At 40.2% G+C, this 27,029-nt stretch overlaps 3 protein-coding genes across 6 annotated transcripts in view; 2 read left to right on the forward strand and 1 right to left on the reverse strand.

Annotated features, from left to right (window-relative positions):
• Positions 1-1,125, forward strand: part of psme4a (proteasome activator subunit 4a) — a 34,500-nt gene extending 33,375 nt beyond the window's left edge. For both annotated transcript variants that reach the window (XM_039783701.1, XM_039783702.1), the window contains one exon: positions 107-1,125. The gene's annotated coding sequence lies outside the window, so the exon portion shown is untranslated. The remainder of the gene's footprint in view (positions 1-106) is intronic.
• Positions 1,126-1,590: 465 nt separating this feature from the next.
• Positions 1,591-5,928, forward strand: gpr75 (G protein-coupled receptor 75). 3 transcript variants are annotated; one of them, XM_039784253.1, is made up of 3 exons: positions 1,591-1,808; positions 2,119-2,209; positions 2,544-5,928. In XM_039784253.1, the coding sequence occupies exon 3, from the start codon at positions 2,674-2,676 to the stop codon at positions 4,315-4,317; it is 1,644 nt and encodes a 547-aa protein (XP_039640187.1). In that variant the 5' UTR covers positions 1,591-1,808; positions 2,119-2,209; positions 2,544-2,673; the 3' UTR covers positions 4,318-5,928. The 3 variants fall into 3 exon arrangements, with proteins under 3 accessions (XP_039640187.1, XP_039640188.1, XP_039640186.1); XM_039784254.1 differs by lacking the exon at positions 1,591-1,808 and having other exon boundaries at positions 1,842-2,209; positions 2,544-2,761; positions 2,993-5,928; XM_039784252.1 differs by lacking the exon at positions 1,591-1,808 and having other exon boundaries at positions 1,843-2,209.
• Positions 5,929-6,061: 133 nt separating this feature from the next.
• erlec1 (endoplasmic reticulum lectin 1) lies at positions 6,062-11,889 on the reverse strand. The gene is made up of 14 exons (XM_039784255.1): positions 11,522-11,889; positions 11,265-11,369; positions 10,539-10,619; positions 10,267-10,344; positions 9,925-9,988; positions 9,766-9,812; positions 9,447-9,670; positions 9,159-9,300; positions 8,535-8,696; positions 8,378-8,437; positions 7,799-7,923; positions 7,626-7,703; positions 7,410-7,485; positions 6,062-6,888 (listed from the first exon to the last, which is right to left on the reverse strand). Exons 1-14 carry the CDS (start codon positions 11,657-11,659, stop codon positions 6,817-6,819), a joined length of 1,452 nt encoding a protein of 483 aa, XP_039640189.1. The 5' UTR covers positions 11,660-11,889; the 3' UTR covers positions 6,062-6,816.
• Between the last annotated feature and the right edge of the window lie 15,140 nt (positions 11,890-27,029).

Genomic DNA, 27,029 nt, shown 5'->3' on the forward strand with positions numbered 1-27,029 from the left:
ATACTGTCAAACAAAGCTGCTTAAGGGATCATTTTACAGGGATAAGAGAAAACTCCTTGAGCCACCTTTTTACAGTCCGTTTTGTCTTTTGATTCACTTGTATCAGTTTGGGACAACACCAGACTACAGATACCAGCCTGCATTGGGGAGGAGTTTCCAGTTCTTGACAGACGAAAGACACCGCATCACCCTGGAAGAAGAGTGGCACACAAAGGCAACGGAGTTGTGGCACACAGAAGAATTGAAAAGTTGTGTATTCATGTATTTAGCTCATTTACATTTCTACTATACTTAATATTTAAGGATCAATCATAGCAGGAATGAATGACCTGCAGTTTGTAACATTACTGTACAGTTTTATTTCTTCTTCTTTTTTTTGGTTTGTTTTTGTGCATGTGCACGGGTGTGTGTGTGTGCGTTTATGGGATGCTTGAAGACATCTGCCACTGTCCCACACATTTCTCAGGATTCTATCCCAAGTATATACTCTGAGCCAACACAATGTTAAGTGTAGGACATACCCTTTACTATCTCCCCATAGTGAAGGGTTTGTTACAAGCCACAGAGAACTGACGATTGAATAATGCTCTCTTTAGATTAGACTTAAACCTGCAACACACAGTTTGTGTGTGGAGCGGTTTGATCTATATATGATTATATGCATCATACATGTGTATATCATGGTATAGCAAATATGCACAAACATATTTATTTATTTATTTTACTTTTTTGAAGCGCTAAGTTTTAATTTTTTCATAGAAGTTATTTCTGAGATGTAATAGATGGTCGAGCTTTTAGCAATGGAGCCTAATAATTGTCATTTACTCTCGCAAAGAAAGGCAGAGTGCAGGAGCTCCCCACTGCTGTGCTGTGTGATGTGTTTGCTGTGAGGGCCTGAGAACAGTCCTATTACCATTTCATGTGTTTCGGTGCAAGAAAATAACCGAACCGCCTGTCGATAATTGTGATCTCTTCCCTCTTATCCCTGGTACCATTTACCTTTTTCTAAAGCCCACTGAGATGAAACGAAATTATTTTGTTTTCCCCTGATGACTTGAAATCAGTCCAAGCATTGAAGCATTTAGTACCTCACTAATGTATAGTGTAGTGCCAAAACTGCAGTGATTTTTTTTTTTTTTTTTTTAGATGTACTGTTTGCTTATTGAATGAGATGTCAATAAATTGTTTGTAACAAAATCATCATTTTGTTTTTTAAATTGAAGTTGTCTCTCAATATTTGTATAATGTAGTTAATAGATCTCCAAATTCATCGTTCTATCTTTTTTCCAGATGTTTTTGAAAGTAATGATTATAATAAAAACATGTCTTGCACATTTTAAACTTAAAACTATGTTTATACAGGTCATTTGGCCTAATCTACCTGAAACACTGTGACTACAATGTGGGGGGGTTTGTTCTTTTACAAATAATGAATGTCCGTAACAGAATAGAAACCGAGAGCGTATCTTGCATATTATGGGATCTTGACCCTCCATGGAGAATCATCACTGTGCGTGTCGCCTAGCAACGACGTTGTTGAGCTGAGCTGCTGTTCCCAAGGACGACAGTGTGAATTTGTTTTATATTGCAAAAGTATCGTGGCGAACGTCTCTTAGACATGATAGAAAATCAGTGTAAACTATCCTTGTTATTTAACCAATTTGAAATACTATGGGGCCACCATTTTTCATAAAAGCTACAATATTGCCATGGTGAAGAAAAGAAAAATCGTCTGGACTAGCTAACGGTCTCTGTCACAATGACAAAAACGTCTCACTGTTAAATTCTTATAAATGGGGAGACGTGAGGTGAGTTTTTACAGATGGACTGCTTGAATGCAGTGGTAATATGCTCATCATGCCCAGATACGTAGGCAGTGACTTCATACCCATTTTTCAGTGCTCGTCCAGTGGCCGTCGCTCCTGTACGTTAGAACTTACGTAGGAATGGATATATCGCCAAGAAAACGAATATGATATATATTTGCGCTGTATACGCGTTAAACATTAATACAGACATGTAAGAAAACGGATTTTATGTCCGTGTTTGTCAATGGACTGCTCTGTTTTCGGTGATTTGCCGTTGAAATTACGTTTTTTTTTTGTTTTTTTTCCTTAGCTGCGGTGCGTTCACTTACTTAGCTAATATTGCTTTTAAAATCAAGATGGGCTTTATCAAATGATGATGGAAGCATGGTCGATTACAGATGGTAAGTTATATTTTCTCATCGTATAGCTAGATTATCCAAGACATTAAAATGCTTGAAATCTGTACGGAATCAGTGATGTTACACATATTTTCTCCGGATTTCAGCAGACGCTGTGTTTGTGTTGGGGGGAGAGAGGGGGAGTAAGGTAAAAATTGGCCAAATGCAGTGGTGCATAGCTATAGCTTATCTTGTGTCTAACACGTAGTGCATCACAGCGTCTTATTAAAATGTACCTATTTACACTCAGTGCTAAGTTAACTATGCATTGATCTCTTTCATATTAAATGTGATCTACTGCACTGTATAATAGCATATGTCTTTGTATCCTTTGTAGCACTCTACCAAGGTGGCAGCAATGGCGAAGCAACGTATACTGTGATCGTCATGTAGCCTGCTCCTTCCATATAGAGGAATAATGCTGACATTGATGACTGTGGGATCCTTATTAAATTGTTAATAATACAATGAACACCACTGTTACACCATCAGACCTGGTGGATATGCCAAGACAGCAGAACTTCAATGGCACCGTGGGCACACAGACCCCGTCAGGTTGGGCCATGATCCACAATGCTACCTTAACCTTTTGCTCTCTCCTCCTCATCTTCATCTTCTGTCTGGGCTCTTATGGCAACCTTGTGGTGTTCCTGTCCTTTTTTGACCCAGTGTTTCGCAAGTTCCGCACCAACTTTGACTTCATGATCCTCAACCTTTCCTTCTGTGACTTGTTCATTTGCTGTGTGACTGCTCCCATGTTTGCACTGGTGCTCTTCCTGGATGCAGGTGGAGGGGATGGCGTGTCAAAGAGTTTCTGCTTCGCCTTCCACTTGACCAGCTCGGCCTTCATCATCATGTCCCTGGAGACGGTAGCTGTCATTGCGTTGCACAGACTGCGCATGGTGTTGGGGCAGCAGCCCAACCGCACTGCCTCCTTTCCCTGCACGCTGGCCCTCACTGCCCTGCTGTGGACATCCAGTTTCACCATGGCTGCCCTCCTTACCATGCGAGCTTACCCACGTAGAGATGGACCCTGCTTGCCCCACTTTGGCCTGGGAGGTGGACAGGCCAGGGTTGTGTTGTATGTCTACCTGGCAGACTTTGCCTTTTGTGTAGCTGTGGTGTCTGTGTCCTATCTGATGATTGCTCAGACACTGAGGAAGAATGCACAAGTGAGGAAATGTCCCGTCATCACTGTAGATGCCACATGCCCTCCACCCCCACCTCCTCTCATTGCAGCAGGCTTTGAGAGCATGCAGTGTGCTGTTCAAGGCCCCTCTCTGTACCGTAACCAGACTTACAATAAACTGCAGAACGTTCAGACACACTCTTATGTCAACAAGACCAGCCAGCCTCTGGTTCCAGGGGCTGCCCAAGGAGCCACCTGCTGTCAGCTGGTGTCTACAGTCAACCTGGCCACAGCCAAAGACTCGAAGGCAGTTGTCACCTGTGTAGTTATAGTGTTCTCTGTGCTGCTTTGCTGCTTGCCGATGGGAGTTTCACTGGCACAGGATGTTTTGTCACCGGAAAGTAACTTTGCACATTACCAGTTTGAACTGTGTGGCTTTGTGCTCATTTTTCTCAAGTCAGGCATCAATCCCTTTGTGTACTCACGCAACAGTGCAGGCCTCCGCCGCCGTGTGCTATGCTGTATTCAGTGGGCGGCACTGGGTTTTCTCTGTTGCCAGCAAAAGACTCGACTACATGCGATGGGGAAGGGCAGCTTGGAAGTCAATCGCAATAAATCCTCCCATCATGAGACCAACTCAGCCTATGTGCTGTCGCCCAAGCCACAGAGGAGGCTGGTAGACCAGGCTTGCGGGCCCAGTCACTCCAGGGATTGTGCTGGTAGTCCAAGGGCCACAGGTGTGCGCAAACATCGTCCCCCCAGTACCTCCACACCCATCAACACCCGCATTGAGCCCTACTACAGTATATACAACAGCAGTCCCTCTGCAGGGCCAAGCTCCCCCACCAGCCTGCAACCTGTCAGCTCTCAGACATTTGCCTTTGCCAAGTCTTATGTAGCCATGCACTACCACCCTCACCAAGAAGCACTGCAAGACTTTGAAAGCACCTCAGTGCACCAGATTCCCATTCCCTCGGTCTAATGAAAAAGCTGCTAAATTGAAAGTTTGGGACAATCTCACCATGGCTTTAAATCAAATTTGAATCAAAAGAGGAACATGAAAACAGCTCATTTTATGTATCTGGAATCTGTATTTACCTTTTGTTCTCTTCTACAGTGAAAATACATGTTACGTTTTCTTGGGTGGAAAAATTAAAGAATCAGTATCATAAGCCTTTTTACGAGCCAATACGATTTGTATTGAAAGTGTATGTTCCAAAAAGTTATTTAGTGCTATTGAATTGACTTATTTTTTTCTTTTACAGAGACTGCATTTTCACATAAATCTGCCCCTGTGTTGCGTGGACGCATGTGCCATTATAACCCGATAGGTTTTCATTGCAGCCAAAGACTGCAGTTGCTTGACCTCTGCTGTTTCCTCTCTGGCTGAAGTTACTGAGCACTGATATAAGCTGCTGTAGTGTCTGCTATGAAACCCTGCACAGGCCCACACATGGCTGGCGATGGCATGTGGTTGCACTTTGATGAACTTTTGCTTCTTAAGAGAAATGTATTTGGGAACCTAATACACTTTTTAACACAATAAATGTTTGGCAAGTGCAGTGTGGATCTGTGCTTTCACTTTTCATTGACAGAAAATGAATTGGCAACTATTTTGATAATTGATTGAATTGTTTCTGTCATTTTTCTGGTTCCTACTTTTCAAATGTGAGAATTTGATGCTTTTCTTTGTCATATATTATAGCAAACTTTATATCTTTGGGTTTTACTGTCGGTCAGACAAAAGACATTAGAAGACGTCACCTTGGATTCTGTAAAATATAATAGTGATTTTTCATATTTTGTGGACAAAAAAATGAATCAAGAAAATAATGGCAGATGAATCAATAATGAAAATAATCGTTAGTTGCAGCCATGGCTTTATTATTGGCAGCTGTGTCAGCGGGTAATGAAATGATCCTTATGCTGGGCGCCTGACAGCATGTCAGGCCTCATGTGTGCTGGGGTTGAACACCTGTCATTGTGTTGATGTGAAAACAACATAGTTGTGTTATCTTAGACCTAGTATAAAAGGGATGATAACTCAGAGTTGGAATTGGCAATTGATGTCTCACAACTAATGCTATATTATTTTCTTTTGATATGTATCATGTACATGTTTGAACTGCAAATCTGTCTTAGAGAGTATTTCAAATCATCCACACGAGTGTTGACCTGGTACAGTATTCTTCACATTAAATATACAGTGAAGTTGTAGATGAAGCTTTGCGGAGTCTTTTTTTTTTTTTTTTAACTAAAAATGGCCGGGATTAGAAATATAAATAACTGCAGTGGTTACTGTTCTACACCTCAGTGGTAATTTAATTTCAATTCTTTTATGGGTTCTTTGCTTTCTTTTGGATAAATGTGGGGGAAAAAAAAAAATTCTAAAAGGAAAAGATTATACTGTAAGCATAGTGTAAGCACCCTCTGGTGGCCTTTAATGTACCATGGCAATTTACTACAATAGATGTCCTTCAATGGAGGATCAATATGCTGTGTGAGGGAAATAACAGCCTTATTATTTTACATGTGATGTTTATGGTTCAGTCAAATGCCATGTTTAACAAATAAAAACTTAAGAGAAACTAAATTCAAATACTATTTTTGTAGAGGTGATGGCAACTACTAGACATCCACGTAATTATTGGATTAGACATTTGTCACAATGTCCTTATATTTCAGTCAAATGTTTCTTCTCCGTAAGGTAATGCAACACTTTTCAATGAGGTTTCATGTTTTAGTTTTATTCTTTGCTGCAAATGCATTGGTTTGTATCCCTGTGATACAGCAGTAATCAGGATCCCAGTGTGCATATTCATAAAACCACAGAATTCCTCTTTCAGGAACCCAAAGACATTCTGTACATCCAACAAACCTATAGGGCATTTTAATCAACCACTCACTTCTGATTCTATTCCACAGCACTCTCTAATGCATAAATTACACTCTCTCACTCTGTAAATTAACACAACAATAGACATTTTCACACACACACACACACACACACACTTTCTCTCTCTCACACACACACACACACACACAATCCCCCGATTCATCACTCCTTTGCTTGCAATTAATCGACACAAGGTGAAGCATAGATATGGAGTACAGGCAATAAATGCACTGCCTTCTGGAGTGAGGCATTGGAGCCAATTCACTATTTTCACAAAGTCTGAGCTAGCCTGCTGGATTAGGCTGTGATGTAGCTAGCCTGCTGGATAAGGCTGTGATGTAGCATTGCCCATTGAACACATCAGGGCGTGAGCTGAGGCTGTGCTCCTAGGCTATGTAAAGTCCAGCCTCCGGATCAAGTTTAACCTCGATTTTGGCTTTTAGCGCAGTGTCATGGGCATCTCTCTTGCTTCACCAAACAGGCTTCCGTTTTATGATAAATGTTCTCTCTCTTCACGTGCACCTCTCTCTGTTGGTCCTCACTTTGTCCTTCATGCCCCATTGCTGTCATATGATCTTTATTAGTTTAGCTGGAGATTGACAGAAGTCCATGTTCATCAGCAGTGTCAAGAATCCTGCATATAACCGGAGACTCAACCTAGGAAAAAAAAAAAAAACGTCAGTCAACTCGAATGTGGAGCCAATCATCTGGGCTGACCTCATGTCTGCACCAAGCCAGTATTATTAGATATTAGAAATAGTCTTCCTCACTTTCATTCATTTTCAAGGCAATTCTTGACATTTGTTATATGGTATAAAAAACTACTTGATAGACCCACAGACTTGAAAAGTGCTTAAGCAACTTTCTTTCGTCATGCCCTCTTTGGGAGCCGAATAAATTCTATACCATATACATTGATAGCATTTTTATGAACCGATAACAGTATTGGAGAAACAAGTATTAAAACAAATAAATAAATACTGGAGAAAGTACATTGAATTTTTATTAAAATAACATAAAACAAGTTAGCTTTGCCCAACTACCCACATATTGGATTTTTGTTGGATTTAAGCAGGGGTTAGCACACTAGCTAAGCTTCAGCGTTAACCTGATACACTGTTACTAAGCATGCGTTTCTTTTTCAGTGACTGTGACTCATTGGTAACTAAAGAACTTACCCCAAGGATGTACTGACAAGTCTGAGGCTCCAGCATATAGACAGTGACAGCATGGGGAGACTCTGACTCCTTACATCTGACAGACAGAAAAGCAATAAGATGAGAGTGAATCAACTGGGAAACATCAGGGTATTGTCTTAACTCGTGTGTTGACTCAGGACAGTGACACTGAACCGGTGCTACGGTTCCTTCCCCCGCCTATGACTGCTCACTCACTTGAGCTTGACAATGACCTGTCTGGGCTTCCCTGTCAGATCACACATATCCCCGTGGCCATAAAAATGGGAAACCAACCTGTCATGGAGCAGAGACAATGATAGGATATGAATCAACAATAATCTCAGTTTAATTTGCATTCAGGTTAGGCTTCAAACATATGAATGACCTACTTGACTTTCTGCACTCCATCCTCTTTGAGCTGGTAGGATCGGGCGACGTTCTTCTTGGCCCACTCAGTATGCTCCATGGCGTTCCAGTTCCCGACCACTACCGTGTTCTTTCCTTGCTCTTTATCCTGGGGCACCAAGGGACACTTTGTCACTTTTTTTTTTTTTTTTTTTAAATCACTGTACAAGTGCAATCTAATGGACAAAACAATCTTCCATACACCGTTAAAATAAACCACTTGACACAATTATACATTTTCTGTCAACTAACTTTTACGTTGGTGGAAGTAGAGCTGAAACAATTACTCGATAAATCAATCAAAGCGGAAAATGAATCGCCACCTATTTTGAGAATTGATTAATCATTCAAGTATTTTTTATCAAGGAAGGTGGCAAAAGTTCCTCAGTTCCAGCTTCTCAACTTGCTACTTTTCTTTGTCGTATGTAATAAAGAAAAAGAAAAAAAATGTAACAGCTTAAACTGATACTAGAAGTGCATTTCTTTTTTTGTTTGTTGATATTCCACATTAATCACCCAGCTTCCACACAGACACACTCACACTAGCGAGGAGGGACCCTTACCTCATGGTACTGATGGACATGCTTTCCGTAACAGAACTCATATTTCCACCACCCGACCCCCTGGAACACACACACACACACACATTAAGATGAGTATATGTCACTGAATGGTTTATTAAACATTGCTCAGGGGATATATAGATGGAGCATGCCTCACCCCATGCAGACAGTACGAGCCGCTGAGGAACTCCTTGATTAGCTGGTCATCCGTCAAGCGAGAGATGTGAGTGGTGCCGACAGTGACCTGAGACTGCCCTCCAACAGCCATGGGTTTGTGGGTGGAGGTGAAGGCCTCCTCTCTCACTGGTGACGTCTCCTCCTGTAACACGTCAAAAGGTATACATTTTTTATCCCACCCCCCTCGGACTGAGCCCTGCCAATGGTGAGTTCCCAGACCCAACATCTTGATGTGGGTCTGGCTTGTCAGGCTAATATTCTGCGATATATTTCAATTTATTACCATTTTTCTAACTTCAAATTTTTCCCAATTTCAAATTATGTCCCCAAAAGGAAACTTTGTCAGCATCTTTTTTATCTAAAAAGAGAAAATGTCTCTGTTTGTTCATCTCACTTCAATTGTATTGCTGCAAAATGGAATTGTCAAGCAGACAAACTGACCAACAAATATATAATAAAAGATCGATACTTGGTGTCAGTGTATCCATACAGTATTGCCACAGAAAATATCGTCATACTATGCTGTATCCCTAGAGCCAGGTGTAGTCGGTACACGCAGTCCCCGTTTTTTCCCGTGTGTCATTGCTATGCATTTCTGTCTCACCTCTCTGGTCTCGGAGGGGGCGCCGAAAGGTGGTTTGAGCTGCTCCTCTTGCTCCTTGTCCAACTGGGCGAGCCGCAGAGGGCGCAAAGGGGAGCCTGCCAGAGCCTGGCAGAAGATGGCGTTCACCGGGGAGGACCTGAACCTGCAAGGAAGGAAGTTAAGAAACAGTGTGGTTAGGAAAATGCATTTCAGTGGAACCCTGACACGACGGACATACACATACCTCTACTAGCGAGAGGTATTCCTTTGAGCACGATATTTAAATGTAATCATTTCTGACAGATCTACCTGTATTTTGGGTGTGCGCAAAGCAGCGGTGTCAACACCACCACCTCATATTCACAGGTAGTGACCTCAGCGACAGACAAGATCTCATGCTTGGCCTCTGGATGACAGACGTACAGCACAGACGTGGAGCGAGCCTCGTTCTGTTTCAGCACACAAGGAGTCCCATTTCCCATCTCCAGTGAGAAGTAGGGAGTCAGCTGGCCTTCTATATTCTTAGAGGGCACCTGGACACAAGTGGAAAGTGTGAGGGAAACAGATGAGAATTGACAGGCTGCCTGGCAAATATAGTTGGTTATTGAAGTTTCATTATTATACTTACATCAGTTTCAGTTGCTGATTTGACATTTTCTGCCTCTTCAACTTTATCTGAAGACAATAATGATTTACCTTTAGCACAATAAGTATAAGACTAATAAACTAAATAACTATATTTATATTAAAAATAATATCGTAAAATGACACACCCAAATTTACTCACCCGTCTCTGTTGGCTGGCTCTTCTGTGCCATATTCCCCAGGAAGTACTCTTGAACACTAATCTTCTGTGGAAACACACACACATATACATATATATATACATATATATATATATATACATATATATATACATATATATACATATATATATATATATATATATATATATATATATATATATATATATATATATATATACATACATACATACATACATACATACATACATACATACATACATACATATATATATATATATATATATACCTTCAGAACATACTGCGCTAAGTGTGGTTCTCATTAAGGTCATCTGAAAATGATTTTACCCTCTCAAAACACTGACCTGGCCAGTCTCCTTCTCCTCGTGATACTGTCTTATATGCTTCCCATGGCATACTTCATATGTCCAGTATGACTCAATCTGCAATGTTGGCAAGCCAAGAGCATGTTTAGAGTTATTGAATTCACCAAACACCCTCAGCAACACAGCAGAATAAATAACTTCAAGTGTTTAGTTATGCTCTGTTAACGTAGCGTGAACTTCATCTGAACAGTTTCCGCTGAGAGCAGTGGGGAAATTAGATGGAAATAAAAGTGAAACTTGGGAGGTCTCACCCTGTAGGAGCAGCTGCTGCGTTTGAATAGTGGCTCCAGCAGTTCAGCCGGACTAGGCCCACTGTACTCCTTGTCATCATCCTAAATCAACAAAATACACCAAACAAATGCATTAAGAGTGAGCGAGAGATAAGGCAGCATGGGAAGCTGTGCCAGTGAACACAAGAGCAATAAAACAACAGCTTAACACAGATTAGACTTCATCTGAATTAAATGGACATGACCATCAACAGCGATGCTATTCTTCTGGGGCTTACATGTCATATTTGTACAATGTGGAATCTTGCTGCACATCATGTTTGACAGTCAAACAACAGCAAAGAAGTTGCAGATATGCATGATGTCAAAAACTACAAAAATATGACACAGATTGCAGGTAATTTAATGGAAGATATAGGCTTGTCTTATACAATTGAAGATGGTGCACAGACTGCCCATCTCTGCAGTGTATTCCAAGTAGTTCACCTTTCAGAAATGTTAAAAGAATGAAGGAGAGTAGAGTTGTGTCACACCATCTTTTGTAACATGACATGACCATGACCATTGATTGTATGCATACTTGAAGAGAATCGAGAACGTGACGTAAAACTGCTTCATAGACAGCCTTGCATTTACCCAGTGGGATGGAGTGAAGCTGATTTGCCTGATACTTGTGCCATTATGTCTGGAATCTGTTTATAACTAGTATCTGTGGAAGCAATAACAAAACAACTGTTCATGGCTTACCTCATCTCCAGATACCAGGGAAGGCAGGAGACATTTATACTTCTCCTTCTCTGTTGTTATCATGATGACAAAGTCATCTTCCTTGTAAAGTACCCCTGAAGCTGGCTGAAATCCACAGACAAACGTGTGTTACTCTAACTGTAACGTCACCTGTGAAGGAAATTGGAAACTACACAGTTGGCAGTAACATCCCCCCCAACCTCTTATAGTAAATGTGTTCCCCTAAAACAACAGTGTTACTAAAGAAGGAGACATACCATTGTGAATTCAGCGCCAGGCCAGGTGATTTTGAAAGGGATTTCGTCTGTAAAGGAGGGATACCCCCCTCTGTTTGTTGAGACGCCGCTGCAGACCTCCAACAGCCCCCCGAGAAACACCATCAGCAGCCCAACCATAATCTCTCCTGTCCGGCTGCTGAGCTCTTACAGCCCGCTCCTCATGTAAGATAACAGCCTGCTCACCTCACACTAACAGCGGCCTGAGTGGCGAATTAAAAGCTACCTCAAAGTCCGAGGAAGTCGGGTTTTGACCAGGTTTTGACCAGGTTTTGACAGACGTAAGATACGACTGCAGACGGATGTCAATACGGCACAAAAATACAGGAAGTGAACTGCTTGCCACGTCGTGTTCCGCCTATGGTTCCGCCTGTGCGTAGGGCTGAAATAACAGCAGCCCCCTCTGGTGGCGACACCGAGTATTGAAAGAGAGTTTGATTCCTGAAAAGCAAAAGTCTATATTATTTATGCATATATATTTAGTCTATGACTAAACCCTCTAAGACCAACTTTTTTATTAAATCACAGTTATAATATATTATTGTTTTTGTACAACTTTTTCTACCAGCCTTGCCCAATTCACTGCTGGTTCAAGTCAAATATGTGGCAACACAACTTCAAATACTATGACCAGGATTTCCCCTAGGGATCATATATACTGTTCATTTTATATTCATTCTGTATTAATTATGATCATCATTACAATGAAAGTTCAGCTTTACTATGCATGCTATAGGCTTGCAATATTTTAAATCTTTGCAACATCAATGACATTTTCAACAGCCAACCTTCATAATTAACATACATAATTGCTCAAATCCACATAACCTCATTTTCAATTCCAGTGAAGACTTCCATATTTTCTAAAATACCAAAATATGCCAGTCTAAATATTGGGGAAATACGTAAAAAATTGTGGAATCAAATGATTTTTCCATTCATAAAGATAACTTTGAAAAACTGGATGTTAAGGTATTTATGAAAAATAAAGTAAATACAGTACAATATAACTTCAATTAGAAGCCAGTGTAAAAATCTGTGTAAATCCTGAACAGCAGGCCATTCCACATTTTATCAGACATGAGGGCATAAGATATACAACTGCATTTATCTCTTACATTTTCTAGTAATATAATCTGAAATAATGCTGGTGAAAGTGAACAGAACTATTATATATCTCAAAATACAAGACAACTAGATGTAGATCTCCAAAATGCAAGACATTGATGGTATCGGATTGTTTTGCAAAAGGGCTATAAAAAAAGCACCATGTCCTCTGATCAAAAGAAGGTCTGTAAATATTTCAGAGATCTTTTTAGAGGCACTTATCTTGTCCTGCTAAACCTAACCACATCCTCATATTCTGAGAATAGCAGACTACTTATAAAGCTGTTTTTGAACGCAGACTACAGCTCACCCAAAGCATTTGGCTCCTTTTGAGTTGTATATGCTTGAGAGGTTTCCAGATCATGTAAAGTATGCACAAAACATAGACTGTTTGCCTCATCTCTGCCTCCCAGTGGATGGATTTGGAAGTTTTATTGTGTCATTGTGCTGAATACCACGTAGAGCTGATGTTTTAGGGTGTCTCACAATTATTATTATAAGGAAGGGCAGTATGAAGATACAAAGTACAATAGATCATGTTGAGGAGCCGATTTACTGCCATTTCCTGGATGTTATGTTGGTTGACATGTATATAAGCAATGACAAGAGAAGCTCTATGCCAACGTGCTGTGTCCCTTAGTCTTTTCTCCTATGACACTGTTGATTCAGTAGTGCTGTGTGTAGAATGACAATAAATAATTCTTACCCCCCAACTGTTTACATGAAAACAGCGCACAGTTAACAGGACATTTGAAGCATGGACCTTGAACATATGTGGTGTTGCATTTCACTGTCAGCAGGAAAATGTAGAGAGCGCCTTTGACTGATGGAGTGTGAACCTGCAGACGGGCATTTCTCCACCTGTTGGTGGAGCTGTTGATATGAGAATATGCAGGACAGGAGGCAGGAGAGAGACTTTAGCAGAGATTTTAAGACAAAGAGTGAGAGGATATGGAGGAGAAAGGGATATGGAGGAACAAGGAAGGATACAAGATAGAGAACATCCCACTAGATTATCCATCCTCTACAACCACTCCCCTCTGCTGCTTACATACATACAGCTTCTACTCACACCTGTCTAAAACAGTATGCACACAGACACACAACATATACATGTAAATATGTATGTGTAACCTGTATTTGTATATATACTATCTGTAATAGATAGATAGATAGATAGATAGAGATTTGTTTCCATGGTAACTAGTATTTTACCTTTGAATTAGGATGTATTCTGACAGCCTTGTCTGTTTTTGTCTCTTGTTTATCTGAAGGTGGGAGTGATCATATTTCTCTCTTTTTCCATAGAAATTTGTACTTCTTGACCTGGAAAACTAGATTGAGATACACTCACTAGGTTATTCTGGAGCTTTCAACAGCATCTCACAGTCTTTCACAGCAGATGGTTGAGTTTGCTTAGTTATCAGTTGGCATAATAACTGAGCAAATTCCTTCATTCAAGAAATTTAAATGAATGAATGAAAAATGCTGAAAGCTCTAGAAAATGCTAGTAAGTGAACCATGAGTTGAGATTTTCTTGTTAAAGCAATAATTCAACATTTTGGAAAATGCTGATTTATTTATTTTTTTGCAGAGAATTAGAGAAAAAGATTGATACCACTTTCGTGTCTGTATAAACACTTTCGTGTCTGTATAAATAACTGAGCAAATTCCTTCATTCAAGAAATTTAAATGAATGAATGAAAAATGCTGAAAGCTCTAGAAAATGCTAGTAAGTGAACCATGAGTTGAGATTTTCTTGTTAAAGCAATAATTCAACATTTTGGAAAATGCTGATTTATTTATTTTTTTGCAGAGAATTAGAGAAAAAGATTGATACCACTTTCGTGTCTGTATAAATATGAAGCTATTTAAAAAAAAAAAGTCAGTGTGGTATATCATTAAAATTGCCATAAAAAAGTCATAGTATAGTATGTCATAAAATATCCAAAAAGTCATAGTATAGTATGTTGAAAAAAGGTCATAATATAGTATGATGTAAAAACTTCATAAACAAAAAGTAATAGTAAAATAAATGAAAAATAATAAAAAAATAGTAAAATATGTCGTAAATGTCGTAGTATGTCGCGTCTGTATGATAAATATGAAGCTATAGCATGCAGTCAATTATGTTAGCTTAGCACAAAGAGTGGAAAACTGTCTCTGAGTGTGTCCTGAGACCTAAAAAGAATTGGTAGTTGAAATACATTCAGCTGAAATGAGCCAAAACTTCTCTAGTGTCTCTTTCTCGATGGTTGTTCACAGACTTTTCCGGAGCCTGACTCGAACTTACCTGAACTCACCACTTTGAAATGAGCATTATCATTTATTTCACTGCCATCCACGGGGTGAACTTGATTTGCATAGATCACTTTCACACATCCTCACCTTATGCATAATTGATACAACTGTCATCTCCCCAACCATAATAACATCATTCCAAAGGGAGCAGAGAGAAATGAATCTTGGCATTTGAAGGTCTCGAGCGAGATTAAGATATCTCCTAAGCTGTCACCCAAAAAACACATATGTCAGACATCAGATCAATATTGTCACTTGTGCTGGATTTTCCTAATGACATTCATTATTGATTTGGGTGAAGCATTTGTACATGTATTTCTTTTGTAATTGATATAGGTTTCCCTTGCTTTTGTCCTAACGTTTCCCTTTAGACTCAAAGTCCATACAGCATGTCAAATTATTAATTATGGTTCACTGTAGTGTTCACATCATGCCCTTTTTCTGCTGCCCACGTCATACAGACTCAGTGTGTGTATTGGTTTTGTTGAAGGGATGAAAACACCAACAGGTTCAAAGATTTTACCGTTTTGAATAATCTTCAACAAACTGCTGCCTGTGTTTACCAGCTTAAGGACCGAAGTGTCAGAACATGCTTCCCCATATTCATTTTAAAGCACGCTTGAGCAAACTCTTCTAATCCTGTCTGCTCTGCATGCACACAGTTGTCAATCATGCACCTGTTGTGTTTGAGTCCAAATAAAACACTGTTATTGGCTAAATGTATCTTGTAAGGCGCTACTACTTGAATAAATGATGCAAAAAGCAAAACAAGAAGTCGGTGAAACATGAAAGAAATGGATTTAAACCCTGCCAGTGGATCAGAGTGCTGCTCTCCACATCCCTGCAGAGATGGTAATGAGAGAGTATTTTTGTTTGGATGGATCTGGATAGGCTCCAGACATTCACAGGGCTATAGTCCTTGCTGTATTTGCCTGTGATTGAGGCTTAGCTCTTGTATGAGAATATCACAGATGGGTCAGTGGAGACTCAACACCCCTGAGTCCCTGAATGCATCATAATGGCACAGAGCCCACAATTACATTTATACCGTATTAATCAAAGCCAGAGTTTCCTATAATCCTATATATCCTTTTCCTATCAAATGTTGAGGTTATGATACGTCTAGGATGTATGTTTGGGTGTTTATAGGTTGACCCAACCCAAACCAAGAGTTTAACTACAATAAACTCTTAGTTATTTAGATGTGATGTTTTGTATTTATAGCCTGGTTTTTCTTCAAAAAATCTCCCAGCTTTGGGAAACCTCCAGTTACAGCTTTATAAAGCAACCCATCCGACCATGACCATTCTCAAAGGTGACCATGGATGTTTATGTAAATGCTGTTTGCATTGTCTGAGACTTTAAGCTTTTTCACAGAGTCTTTAGACGCTACACTCTTGAATACAAAAGTCATTGAAACCCCAGAAGTATGTATTGTCTATAAGCAAGAACAGAAAGTGGGTTAACTTCTTGAAAATGCATCCTAAGCAGTGTGCATAAGCCAGAAGAGCTTACGGAAGCTAGGGAGACTTTGAGAGTGAAAGTCATTTAGTGGTTCTTCACAGTTTGAGAGTGAATGGCACACATACTGCAAGGTAAGGAGCAGAGCCCTTGACAGACTGGGCGGAGAAAGGAAATTGAGATTCTGTGGATATTTGATCAATATCAGCACTTCAGCAGCAAGAAATGACTGAGCAGGATTAGAAAGTAAGCCAGATAACAGTGAAAAATATTAAGACTACTAATATTGATTGGAATCTTAAAAACAAAACACACTTATTAGGCTCAACTAATAATGGAAACAATTCAGCCACGTTTGCTACAAACAAATAACACATATGCTGTATCTTTTACTGCTTCCTCTAAATGATAGTATCTAAGGAAGATCATTTTAACTGTCAACAACACACATAAGCTATTGACAGAGCATTTCTTTCTTAACAGTTCTTTATCTTGCCCATGAGAAGTACAGTATGTATGCTACTGCATTTGCTGAGTCATTTATATTTGACTTGCTGCTTATTGATGCAAAGAAACCCTACACAATCCATCATCATTTGAAAACATTCACAAGATCTCTTTGGCACCAATTTGGACCACAGATGAGTTAAATTGGCTGACATACTGTATGTGCAAGATGATGGCTTCTTCGACTTTATGTATGAGTACACTACCACTTAGCTAATAAAGCATTCACTACATCAGACTAATAGATGACAAAAAAGCTGGGAGAAAAGAGACCGCTGCAACCCTGTCTCCCAATCTATAAATACAACTGTAAAATGTGAGGAGGAATCCTGGCTTAGTTAAAGGAGAATTCCGGTAAATTTTTACATCTTGATCGCTATAGATATGCGAGTACAGTCGATAGAAAAAAAAAAACGAGCGGAATCGGTGCGATCAACACGGAGTAGCTGCATCCACGTCTACGAGCTTCCACTCAGCTAAAACGGCAGTTGTCGGGGCAAGTTTTAGAGTGCCTTTGTGCCTCTTAACAGACACAAAATGCAATTAAAATGTCTGTGCAACATGAACAGGCCCCTTACGTGACAACAAGATGCGTTTTCAACTCAGACATTGTTTAAATTCACCTACCCTGTCTCTATCCTGCTGGTAGCTAGCTCACCCTGCTAGCTGCTAGCTGCCATGTGTTCAGTCATGTTTCTGTGATAATCATCACGCAGCAGTTCCGTGTGTATTTGTAGCTCATCCATTTTGTGTGTGATCGATCTGGTGTTGGTGAGTAGGAGGCTTGGCAGTGGCGATCTGTGTGGTAGTTCCCTTATCAGACTAGCAGGCCCAATAGCTTTACTGAAGGCTAGCTCTAGTCTCGCGCTGAAGTCCCGTTGTAGCAGGAAAACAAGGTAAACAGTATGCAGATCGGTCTGAGAAGAAAGGATGCTAGTCGGGCCTGCTAGTCAACACCAGAACACAAAACACAGAAACGCTATGTTTCATTTTCAGTTAAGCTGCATTGCTATTTACAATTCATTTTCATTCGACACTGCACCTCCTCTTTTCTTTTCAGCCTCCAAAGTTTTTCAAACTTCATCCGTAACATCAGTTTGCCAGCACTCAGACAGCCACAGTAAACTATTTAGTAAACAACGTGTGGTCAGATGAAAAAGACATGCTGAAATTATATTGGCAGGTTGGTATCACACTGCCTCTTTTCCAAATGGCACAAGGAGTCTGACCTTTTCCTGATCTCAGCACTGTCAAAAGATAACCTTTGCGCACTGCATCACGTAGTCAATGTGTATAAGTTAGTCTTTAGACAAGGCACAAACCCTGCCTTTTCAAAATCGCTTGTCAATAGCAACATTGTGAGCAAAAATAATTAAAACAAGACTAGTATATCCTAGTATATGGCTGTAGCCTGTATGGACAGTGTGCTAAATTGTTGTATCTATAATGTGAATGTAGATATTAAATGTTCATCTGTAGTGGTCCTAGTAATATTTGTTTATTGTGTACTGAAGTAGCACATGACATGCTAAAGATATGTTTGAGACACATAACTGAGGACAGTTTTTTAATGTAATCATGCTATTTTTTAGCCTAGAAACCCTAGTTGTAGCAAATTTATTTTGCAGCCAGGGGGGGTCTAAGGCACTCTCCGTTGGCTTGCGAGCTGGAAAAACCAAACTCTGGTCAGGCCAATCACATCGTGTATAGAGTCAGTGGGCGGGCTTATGGCTGCTGCTGCTGGGAACAGCGATCTTCTGGAAGACTTTGAGTTAAGCTTTTCTTGAGAAAAGAACAAAGAACGGCACTGAAGTCATTCTTAAAAAAGGAAATGAGTTTTGCTGACTGGCTACGGCAAAAGTTTAATCAATCAACTAGCTTTGCTACCTTCTTCGTTGCTCTGCCTGGTTGTAGCGCTATCCTATTACGTGCAGAGGAAATTTGAAAGACAACCGTTTATCCCGCCCCTCGGATTGAGCCCTGTCAATGGTGAGTTCCCAGACCCAACATCTTGATGTGGGTCTGGCTTGTTAAGCTAGCTATTTTCAACAAGTAACTATTCTGGATTACTTATCTAAAGTGTTATTGTGTAATGAATGTTACTTTGTTAAACAGACCAGAACAAGGTTGCACCCGATGACAATTATGAACCACAGCCTCCCCGTAGCCCTACTCCTTTTTGTTATTTGAGTAGTTTATCTTTTACTGCACACCGGTGCCAATTTTAAGCAATTGTGCTGTTCATACAGCACATGCTGAGCCATGGAGCCGATCTGGAGCCATTGTTTCGGCGCCTTGCCTATTTGTTTCCGGGAGATCACGAGCGAATCTTGCAAGAAAACACACGTATAATCTATGATAAACAATATAAAAGACATCTGGTTCTAATAAATGATCAAATATGCATCCCCTCCTTGCCAACCCTGATTTTCCTACTCCTTTCCCTGCTGTTCTCCTGGAGTTTCAATTCCCCCAATTCTTACATGATGAAATATAAAAACCTGCCCCTTCACTTTGTTAATTTAGAAATAGCCGGGTGTCACTGCTGTTTGTGATTGTTTTTTTTTCTTATTTGACATAGGCCTAGGCTACTTGTTCCACACATTGTGTCTGAAGAGAGAGCGATCGAGAGGAGCAGGCAGATGCGCCATAACATACACACACACACACACACACACACACACACACACACACACACACACACACACACACACACACACACACACACACACCACACACACACACACACCCTGCCTGTGCTGCTAAGCTTATGAATTAAAATGGTTTAAAACGGGTGGCAGCAGCGGCAACAACAACAACCTTGTATTAAGGACGTTTATCAGCTGATTGACGGGCGATAGCAAAGGTAAAAGCCGGTCTGCGCCAATACATTTTGAAAGTTGCCAATGGTGAAACACGAATACTCTCACTCCGACCAATGGTGGAACTGCATCACTCAGTGAAAGAGCGACATAGGGTCCTAGGGCTGATACTTTGACTTGGCGATATTCCAGACATTATTCAGAGCCTGGTTGGTCTGACAATATGTTAGTATTTAAGGAGTTTTGGTTGGAATCACAGAAAAGTACAGAAGAACAAAAAAGAAGAGACAGATTTACTTCACGTTCTTTGGCATTAATAGAGGCAGCGACCGAATCTCTAGTGAATAAAAGTAAACTCAATTCAAACACCCACATAAAATCTGTTAATGTTTTTTTTTTTAAAGACTTTCTCACACCTCTTATTTCGGGGAGTTGAGAAACTAAGTAAATCAATAAACTTCTGTTACACTTCTTGGTTTGTGGGCGTAACCTGAGGGAATTGCAGGAGGAGTTTAAGAATGGGCAGCTTGGCTTCCCTGGCGGGTCAAGGTGAGTCTGTAAGCCTGATGGCTTGTTCACTCTGCAGATGTCACCTGGTCATTATCCTGAGGCAGCCATCTGCCAGTTGGTCCTGCAGGGCCTGGCCACTCAGTCTTCTGGGCCCTGTGTGACTGGCAGGATCCATGCTGCTTTCTCTTCTGTCCTGACCTGCTACTCCACCTGCCTCCAGTGTCCAAAAGGCCAGGCTGGTCAGGGCCAGAGGGAAGACAGAGGACACACGCAGAGAAACAAAAAAGAAGGCTTTGAACTCTTAGCCACAACGTAAACTGGGATAAATTAATGATGCATCCACAGTTTTTACCTTGGCACTCCTCACAGCTGACTGCTTGGCTTCTCACCCTCAGCGCTGCTGGGATGCAGAGGTACGCTGCCAAAATAAACTCCAGGCTCCCTGATCGGCTCACCGATTTCACTTGCCCGTGGTTTTACCTACAAAGTGCTCAACATGATTATACTATTTCTAAAAATTATCTATTGAGAGAATCCTCAAATACTAAAGCCATGAAGATATGTCGTTACATCAGGAAGTTAATTGTCACCCCTTAAAGTGTCTGACGGCGGGTAATTATCTTGGAAAATTAAAGCCTTACTTTTGGACAGACTTAATCATGCCCTCCTTCAAGGTTTTAGATTTGTCTGTGACTTTGCTTTAACCTCCTTGGCTCATTACAATTTAATTTCTGAAGTGAAGAAAGGAATCTTTTCGCATATAACTGAGCAATGAACGTGTACATCTTCACTATATATTTTTCATTTTTTTGCCCATAGGCCTGGTAAACAGATGACTTGTGCTGTGACTTAAAGCAACACCAAAGATTCTTTTGTAAAATAATGTTTCCAAAATCGTTTCAGTGGTTCATCAACTCGTAACAGGGTGAACGGCACTTCTGCATTCGCTTTGCGGCCTTCTATTGGCTATAACCGCACTATGCACCAGATCGGGTAGCGGATCTGTAGTTTGAATGAGTTGTAGTTTGACAATTCCGCTTCCAACCTGTAGGGGGACTGAAGAGGGAAAGTGCTTTGGTGTTCCTTTAATATATTAGCTTAATATTTATATGTCTGTGTGTTAAGTATGTAGAGCTAGGAGATGATTAGCTTTTCTTAGCATAAAGCCTGGCTGGAAGCAAGGGGAAACCTTACTTTTTTTACATACCGTTTCAACAAACAACATACAGCATGTAAATTATGAGCTTTATAGGTGCTAGTATTTGTATATTTTAATTTTGATGAGAGCCCGGAGAGCTAGCTGTTTCCCCCTTGCTTACAGTCTTTTATGCTAAGCTAAGCTAGCGGTCTCCAGGCTCCAGCTCTGTACTAAATGCACAGACATGAGTGGTATTGATCTTCTCTTCGTCTAACTCTGAAAGAAAGCGAATAAACAAGATTTCCAAATTAAAATCAATTTTAAAGTGCTCATATTGTGCTTTTTGGCTTTTCCCCTTTCCTTTATTGTGTTATATATCTTTTTTGTCCACATTATAGGTTTACAAAGTGAAAAAGCCCAAAGTCCACCCCAAAGTGACTTACCATCTTCCAGAGAAAAAATTGTTCACAAACTGCTCCAAACAGCTCTGTTGTAGTCCAGCCTTTACTTCAGTGACGAACGTGCGTCACTTTGTAACATGTTATAATGCTCGCCTAGCTGCTAGCATGGCACGACCTCTGCAACTGACAAGCTAGCAGTACTTACTGCGCATGTGCGGCTCCCAACCAAAGATGGAACAGAAGTGAGATGTCTCACTCTATAGCTAAAACAGAGAGCTCAACACACAGAGTGAAAAGAGGAGCTGCAGCAATGTACAACAAATATATGGTGTTTTCTGAAAATTAAACCACATAAACTTATTGGTACAACCTCTAAATACAATTATGAACCTGAAAATGAGCATAATATGAGCACTTTAAGCCTTAATCATAAAAAAACATCAATCAAATCAAAGGTAAAGCAAATAAAGAAAAAGAATGAGACATACAGTATTCAGCTTGGAAATTGAATTCCTAATTTTTAAATTGCATACAATCATGTTTGTGACTGTTTAACTGTATATCAAAGGAGGTGCAAAGGATCTCACAATTAGTTTGTATTTCATTAACTAATGTTTTATGTTTGAATTCATCACTGGCGATAAGAGAAAAGATGTACCTGTTGGTTCTCACTGAAGAACTGTTAAATCTCATTCTCCTGTCACAGGTTACAACTGTGCAAAACTTGTGATAACTTGACGGTAAAATGACTTTTGTTTGTCAAGTGTCAGTGCAAGTGAAGTATCCTCATCTTGTAAAAGTTATTTCTCTCTTTAACAGTGAACTTTGTTTAGGTAATGCACTCCTTTTTTCAGTCCTGCTGTGTCACGCATGCTGCAGGGACTATTTGAGGACATATTCACAGATAACCAATCAGGTGAAACCCATATACACACCCATCTTCTGGCTGCCATGTCCAGGAGGCTTTCAATTTTTTATCATCCCCACACTTCCATCATTTTTTACTGACTACAAAATACCCTCACTGGCTAATACGCACACACTAATACACACGCTCACACACCTTTGATCTTGTAGCCCTTGTGATTCTGATACTTCATCCTTGACCCACTTTGAACTCGAGACCTGCAGTAATGTGCTGGACATGAATGTCTGTGTGGGCAATCTGCTCCTCCTTTCCTTCTGTTGTTTTTTTTGGATCAATTATGCTGTTGTTCTGGAGCAAGGCACACCACCAACTCGAGGCTTGGCTGTGTTTCCAGCTCCTGATATAAAAAGGAGAACCATGATTGTGGGAGGCCCACCCTCTAACCTGCCTGTACCCCTGGCAGCCAGAACAGGCCAGCTGGTACTGTCAGCAACCCTGACAGATGACCTGCTGAGCGGATACTTTTAGCTCATGATTCACCCATCATTATCCAAACATACTGTATAATGTACATTGCACTGAAACAAAGTCTTCTCTCATTATAGTAACAGTGTATTACATGCAATTCTGGCCTGAAAACTTAAAATATATACATCAAAGCACTACTGTAAAGAATCAAGGGCCTTTTTTTGTTGTTTGTTATATTTTCCTCATCCTTGAGCATAAGTAGCCACATATACAGTAGATTGTATTTTATAAGATATTGTCCATGTACAATGGAGTTGAATATGAAGAAAAACATGTTTTCAATTATAAATGCTAAATGCCACATTTGAAAACACCCGCGGCCCACCCATTTTAGGTCCAGGCCCGCCCATTTTGACCCAGGCCTATAGTGAGTAGTGAGTGATTTTCATTCTAGCAGTTCATCCAGTAAGCAGCCCAAGGAAAGCTTTGAGTGTAAGCTTCTCAGCCAATCAGCGGCTTCTACCCCACGTGTGGACTCTTAAGCCCGCCCACAGGCTGCATCGTCACCAGCAAGTCCATCCATCCATCTTCGTCCGCTTATCCTGGGTCGGGTTGCATCACCAGCAAGTGATCCAATGAAATGAATGACGTTGGCGCGCAAGCTTTTCAAGCAAGCTCAATGAGACAGACACAGACGGTAGCTATTAGCTAATATGAAACGCAAAGCAAAGCAGCTTGTTTTCATTTAAATTCAGCAAGAAACGCCCCGAGAAGCAGGAGGAGGAAACTAGAAAAATAGGTTTACATGGTTTAATTTTCAAAAAACACCATATTTTTGTTGTACTGCACATTGCTGCAGCTCCTCTTTTCACCCTGTTTTCAGGTCTCTCTTTTAGCTACAGTGTGAGACATCTCACTGCTGTAACATCTTTGTTGGTAGTTGCACATGCGCAGTAGCTAGGCAAGGATCATATCAGCTAGCTAGCTGTTTAAACAACTTCGCTCAGTTACAAGTCAGGATTAGCCGGGAGACTTCTTCTAAACGAGGGCGCACTTCCAACTTTGCGTGGAATACCTGCAGAACAGGGACATGTAAGTAGTTATTTTGTAGATTATGGTGAACTAGTGTGCTAGCAGTGTTTTGCCATTGAGAACGAACTAGCATACTACGTTTAGCCCCTTCTTTTCGGCTAGTGACGTTGAAAGCCCTGCAGATTTTGAACAGCTCACCCGGAGACTGAAGGCAGGTTACATTCAGAAACCCGTATCTCACTCAAAACAGCATGGATGTTTTCCAAATTTATATGAGTGTGTTAGCACCAGAGACACAAAATAACACCCCAAATCCAAGAATTTTCTTTTTCAAAATATGGGCACTTTAAGACAAAGAGATACTAAATTCAGACAGTAGCCACAACCAACAAACCATAATGTTATGTACCAGCCACAAGTCATGTTGTGTTTCCTTTCAGAGCATAAGCTCACTTTCTGTAAAAGATTCTTGCTCTCTTGCTCTCTTACAGTATGGTTTTGTTACAATCGCTACCCACGCTGATAACCTATGGCTCGATGCCATAGAGTTTGTGCTCATTCTGGAGGCTGTTAAAGAGCATTATGGGGAAAATACCAAGTGCATTGCTGGTTGAGGGTGAGTGTTTTCGCGGACTGACTACAGTACATACAGCAGCAGTGTATAATTATGTTTCAAATGTTTAATTCCTCATGTACTTAAAGAGAAAATCCCCTCCTGTCAGACAAATTAAAGATATGTCGTAAACGAGACTAATTAGAAAATAAGATCTTTTCTCATTTGGTTTATAATTTTGACATTATCTCTTTGCCATGACCCATAAATGTTGGAGATAGACTTTAACTTCTCTTCATTTCACCTACATTCTTTAATCATAAAACACCTTCATTGAAGCATTCAGTCTGAATACATAGTGTGAAATCAGAGTGAATGTTGAACTTAATTGAATGGTATTAGATTTTTTACAAGTCTCAAGCCAATTAACACTGAAATTGTAAGGTAATTGTAAAGTGTATTGCACTGCATATGTATCCTGGCTGGTGCTGTGTATGTCGATGAATCTCTGCTCTGCACAGCAGCAGCAGCAGCCATAAAATCCCATCCTATATTAAACCACTGCCTGCTTGAGTAATATGCTGTCTGTTTATATGATATGATGTGATTTGACGCTTTATTCAACATGAACAGAGATCAGTGTGAGTGCAGATTGAATTTGAACTGCATAAATATGAATTCATCAAGCTTATACTGTACTGAACAGCTGAATTTAAATTTCTTGAATACAGCAATTTGAAATTCAAAGCAAATACTTGAAATTGAATGTGAGAGTTATTTAAAATGATCCACCAGCAATTACAGCCCATTTCCCCAATTCATATTCAAATTCATATTTAGTTCAGGCTGAGCTCTGTGTTCCTGAACATCTGGAAGGAACTTTGTTCCCTGAGCGACTGGATGACAGCTGCCTCCTCCAACGCTGCCGACAGTGGTCTGACACTCTTCACTTAGCCAACTGCAAGCCATGTGGCACTGTGCCTTTCCTGTCTCCTCAGCCAATGAACAAGTCTTCTTCACACTTGGTGAAAGGGATGCAAATTGTGTCTCATAGCTGCTAATACTGTGGGGAACGGAACACTCTTATGGGTTTGATGCCTTGCATATAAAACTGTGTCCTGCCTCCCTGCAGGCATTTTTGGACAGTAAGCTACAGTTGTGCAGATAAGAGCTTGATTACACAGTACAATAGTGTTTATTTCTCTAATACAATGTCAACAAAAATGAACATTATCATAGGCTTCACAAAGTTGCAGGACAAATATACTGGACTGCATGTATTGTCTATGTTTTTACAGCCTATGTTCCAGTGAAACCACTGATATGTAGTTCACAAAAATACAACAAAGAGACACTAGTGATAACTTTTTTAGTAAGTAGAGAAAAGGAGATATTTGGCTGAGAAGAAGAGTAATGCACAATGCCGCATGTCTAAGTAGCGTTAGCTCACAGTTAGCAGCTTTGGAGGAAGAAGCTGCCTTTGGGTCTACTTTAATGGCTGCCATCAAAGTGAAGCCAGAAAGGTGATAAAGGGATCCCTTTCTGGTTCGAGCTGTCAGTCTAGCGGCTGGCTGCAGGGACCCACAAATTTAATCTCTTTATAATAGTCTGCTCATACTAGGGGGATGCTAAGTCAAGTCAGAGCACCTGACTAAAGGGGACATACTACAAAACACATTAATTCCAAATAAAACCTAAATGCAAACACAACAGACAGTTTAGGACAAGGAAATGTATTAGAGGCTAACAGAGGGGACCTTGGGATGAATGCAGGTTGTCAGAGATAAATCACTGCATAGTGAACAATATGAAGGTTCTTCAAAGTACAGTTCAGAGTATTCTATTTTTGAGTTTTAAGCAGGATATATAGATTTCTTTCACATTTGTGTCAAAGAAGAATGAGTCAAACATTTTTATTTGCCTGCAACATATCCTCCTTATATTACAACGAGACAGAAAACCAGTACAGTATCATTGCCTTTCTGTATTTAGGTGCTCTGCTGACCAGGGGTGCAACTACCCAGTGTCAGAGGGGTATGCAGCAAAAATGTTGGCCGGCCAAAAAAAAAAAAAAAAAGAATGGAAAAAAAAGTGTATGGGCTTTAGATAATAAAGGTTTATTTTAAAGAATATATCAGCGACATTAACGGTTGCCCTTGGCAACCCAATTGTAACAATTGGAAACCTAATCATCATGCCTGGTTGATGGGATTTGAGTGGTGACTGGCTTTCCATCTCTGTCTGACAAACATTATGTAATTGATTTTTCATTAGTTTTTCCATATTAATAATATTAAGAAATTAATCTGTTGGTATCAAGTG

Source organism: Perca fluviatilis, chromosome 19 (genome assembly GCF_010015445.1).
Source record: "Perca fluviatilis chromosome 19, GENO_Pfluv_1.0, whole genome shotgun sequence".
NCBI lineage: Eukaryota > Metazoa > Chordata > Actinopteri > Perciformes > Percidae > Perca > Perca fluviatilis.

What these genes read in the sequence shown, in the direction of transcription:
- gpr75 (XM_039784253.1), top strand. Translation starts at nt 2,674, where the DNA reads ATGAACACCACTGTTACACCATCAGACCTGGTGGATATGCCAAGACAG.
- erlec1 (XM_039784255.1), bottom strand. Translation starts at nt 11,659, where the DNA reads ATGGTTGGGCTGCTGATGGTGTTTCTCGGGGGGCTGTTGGAGGTCTGC. An exon ending in TGCGCACACCCAAAATACAG is followed by an intron (nt 9,301 to 9,446) that starts GTAGATCTGTCA and finishes CCTTCCTTGCAG; the next exon opens with GTTCAGGTCCTCCCCGGTGA. An exon ending in GATGGAGTGCAGAAAGTCAA is followed by an intron (nt 7,704 to 7,798) that starts GTAGGTCATTCA and finishes GCTCCATGACAG; the next exon opens with GTTGGTTTCCCATTTTTATG.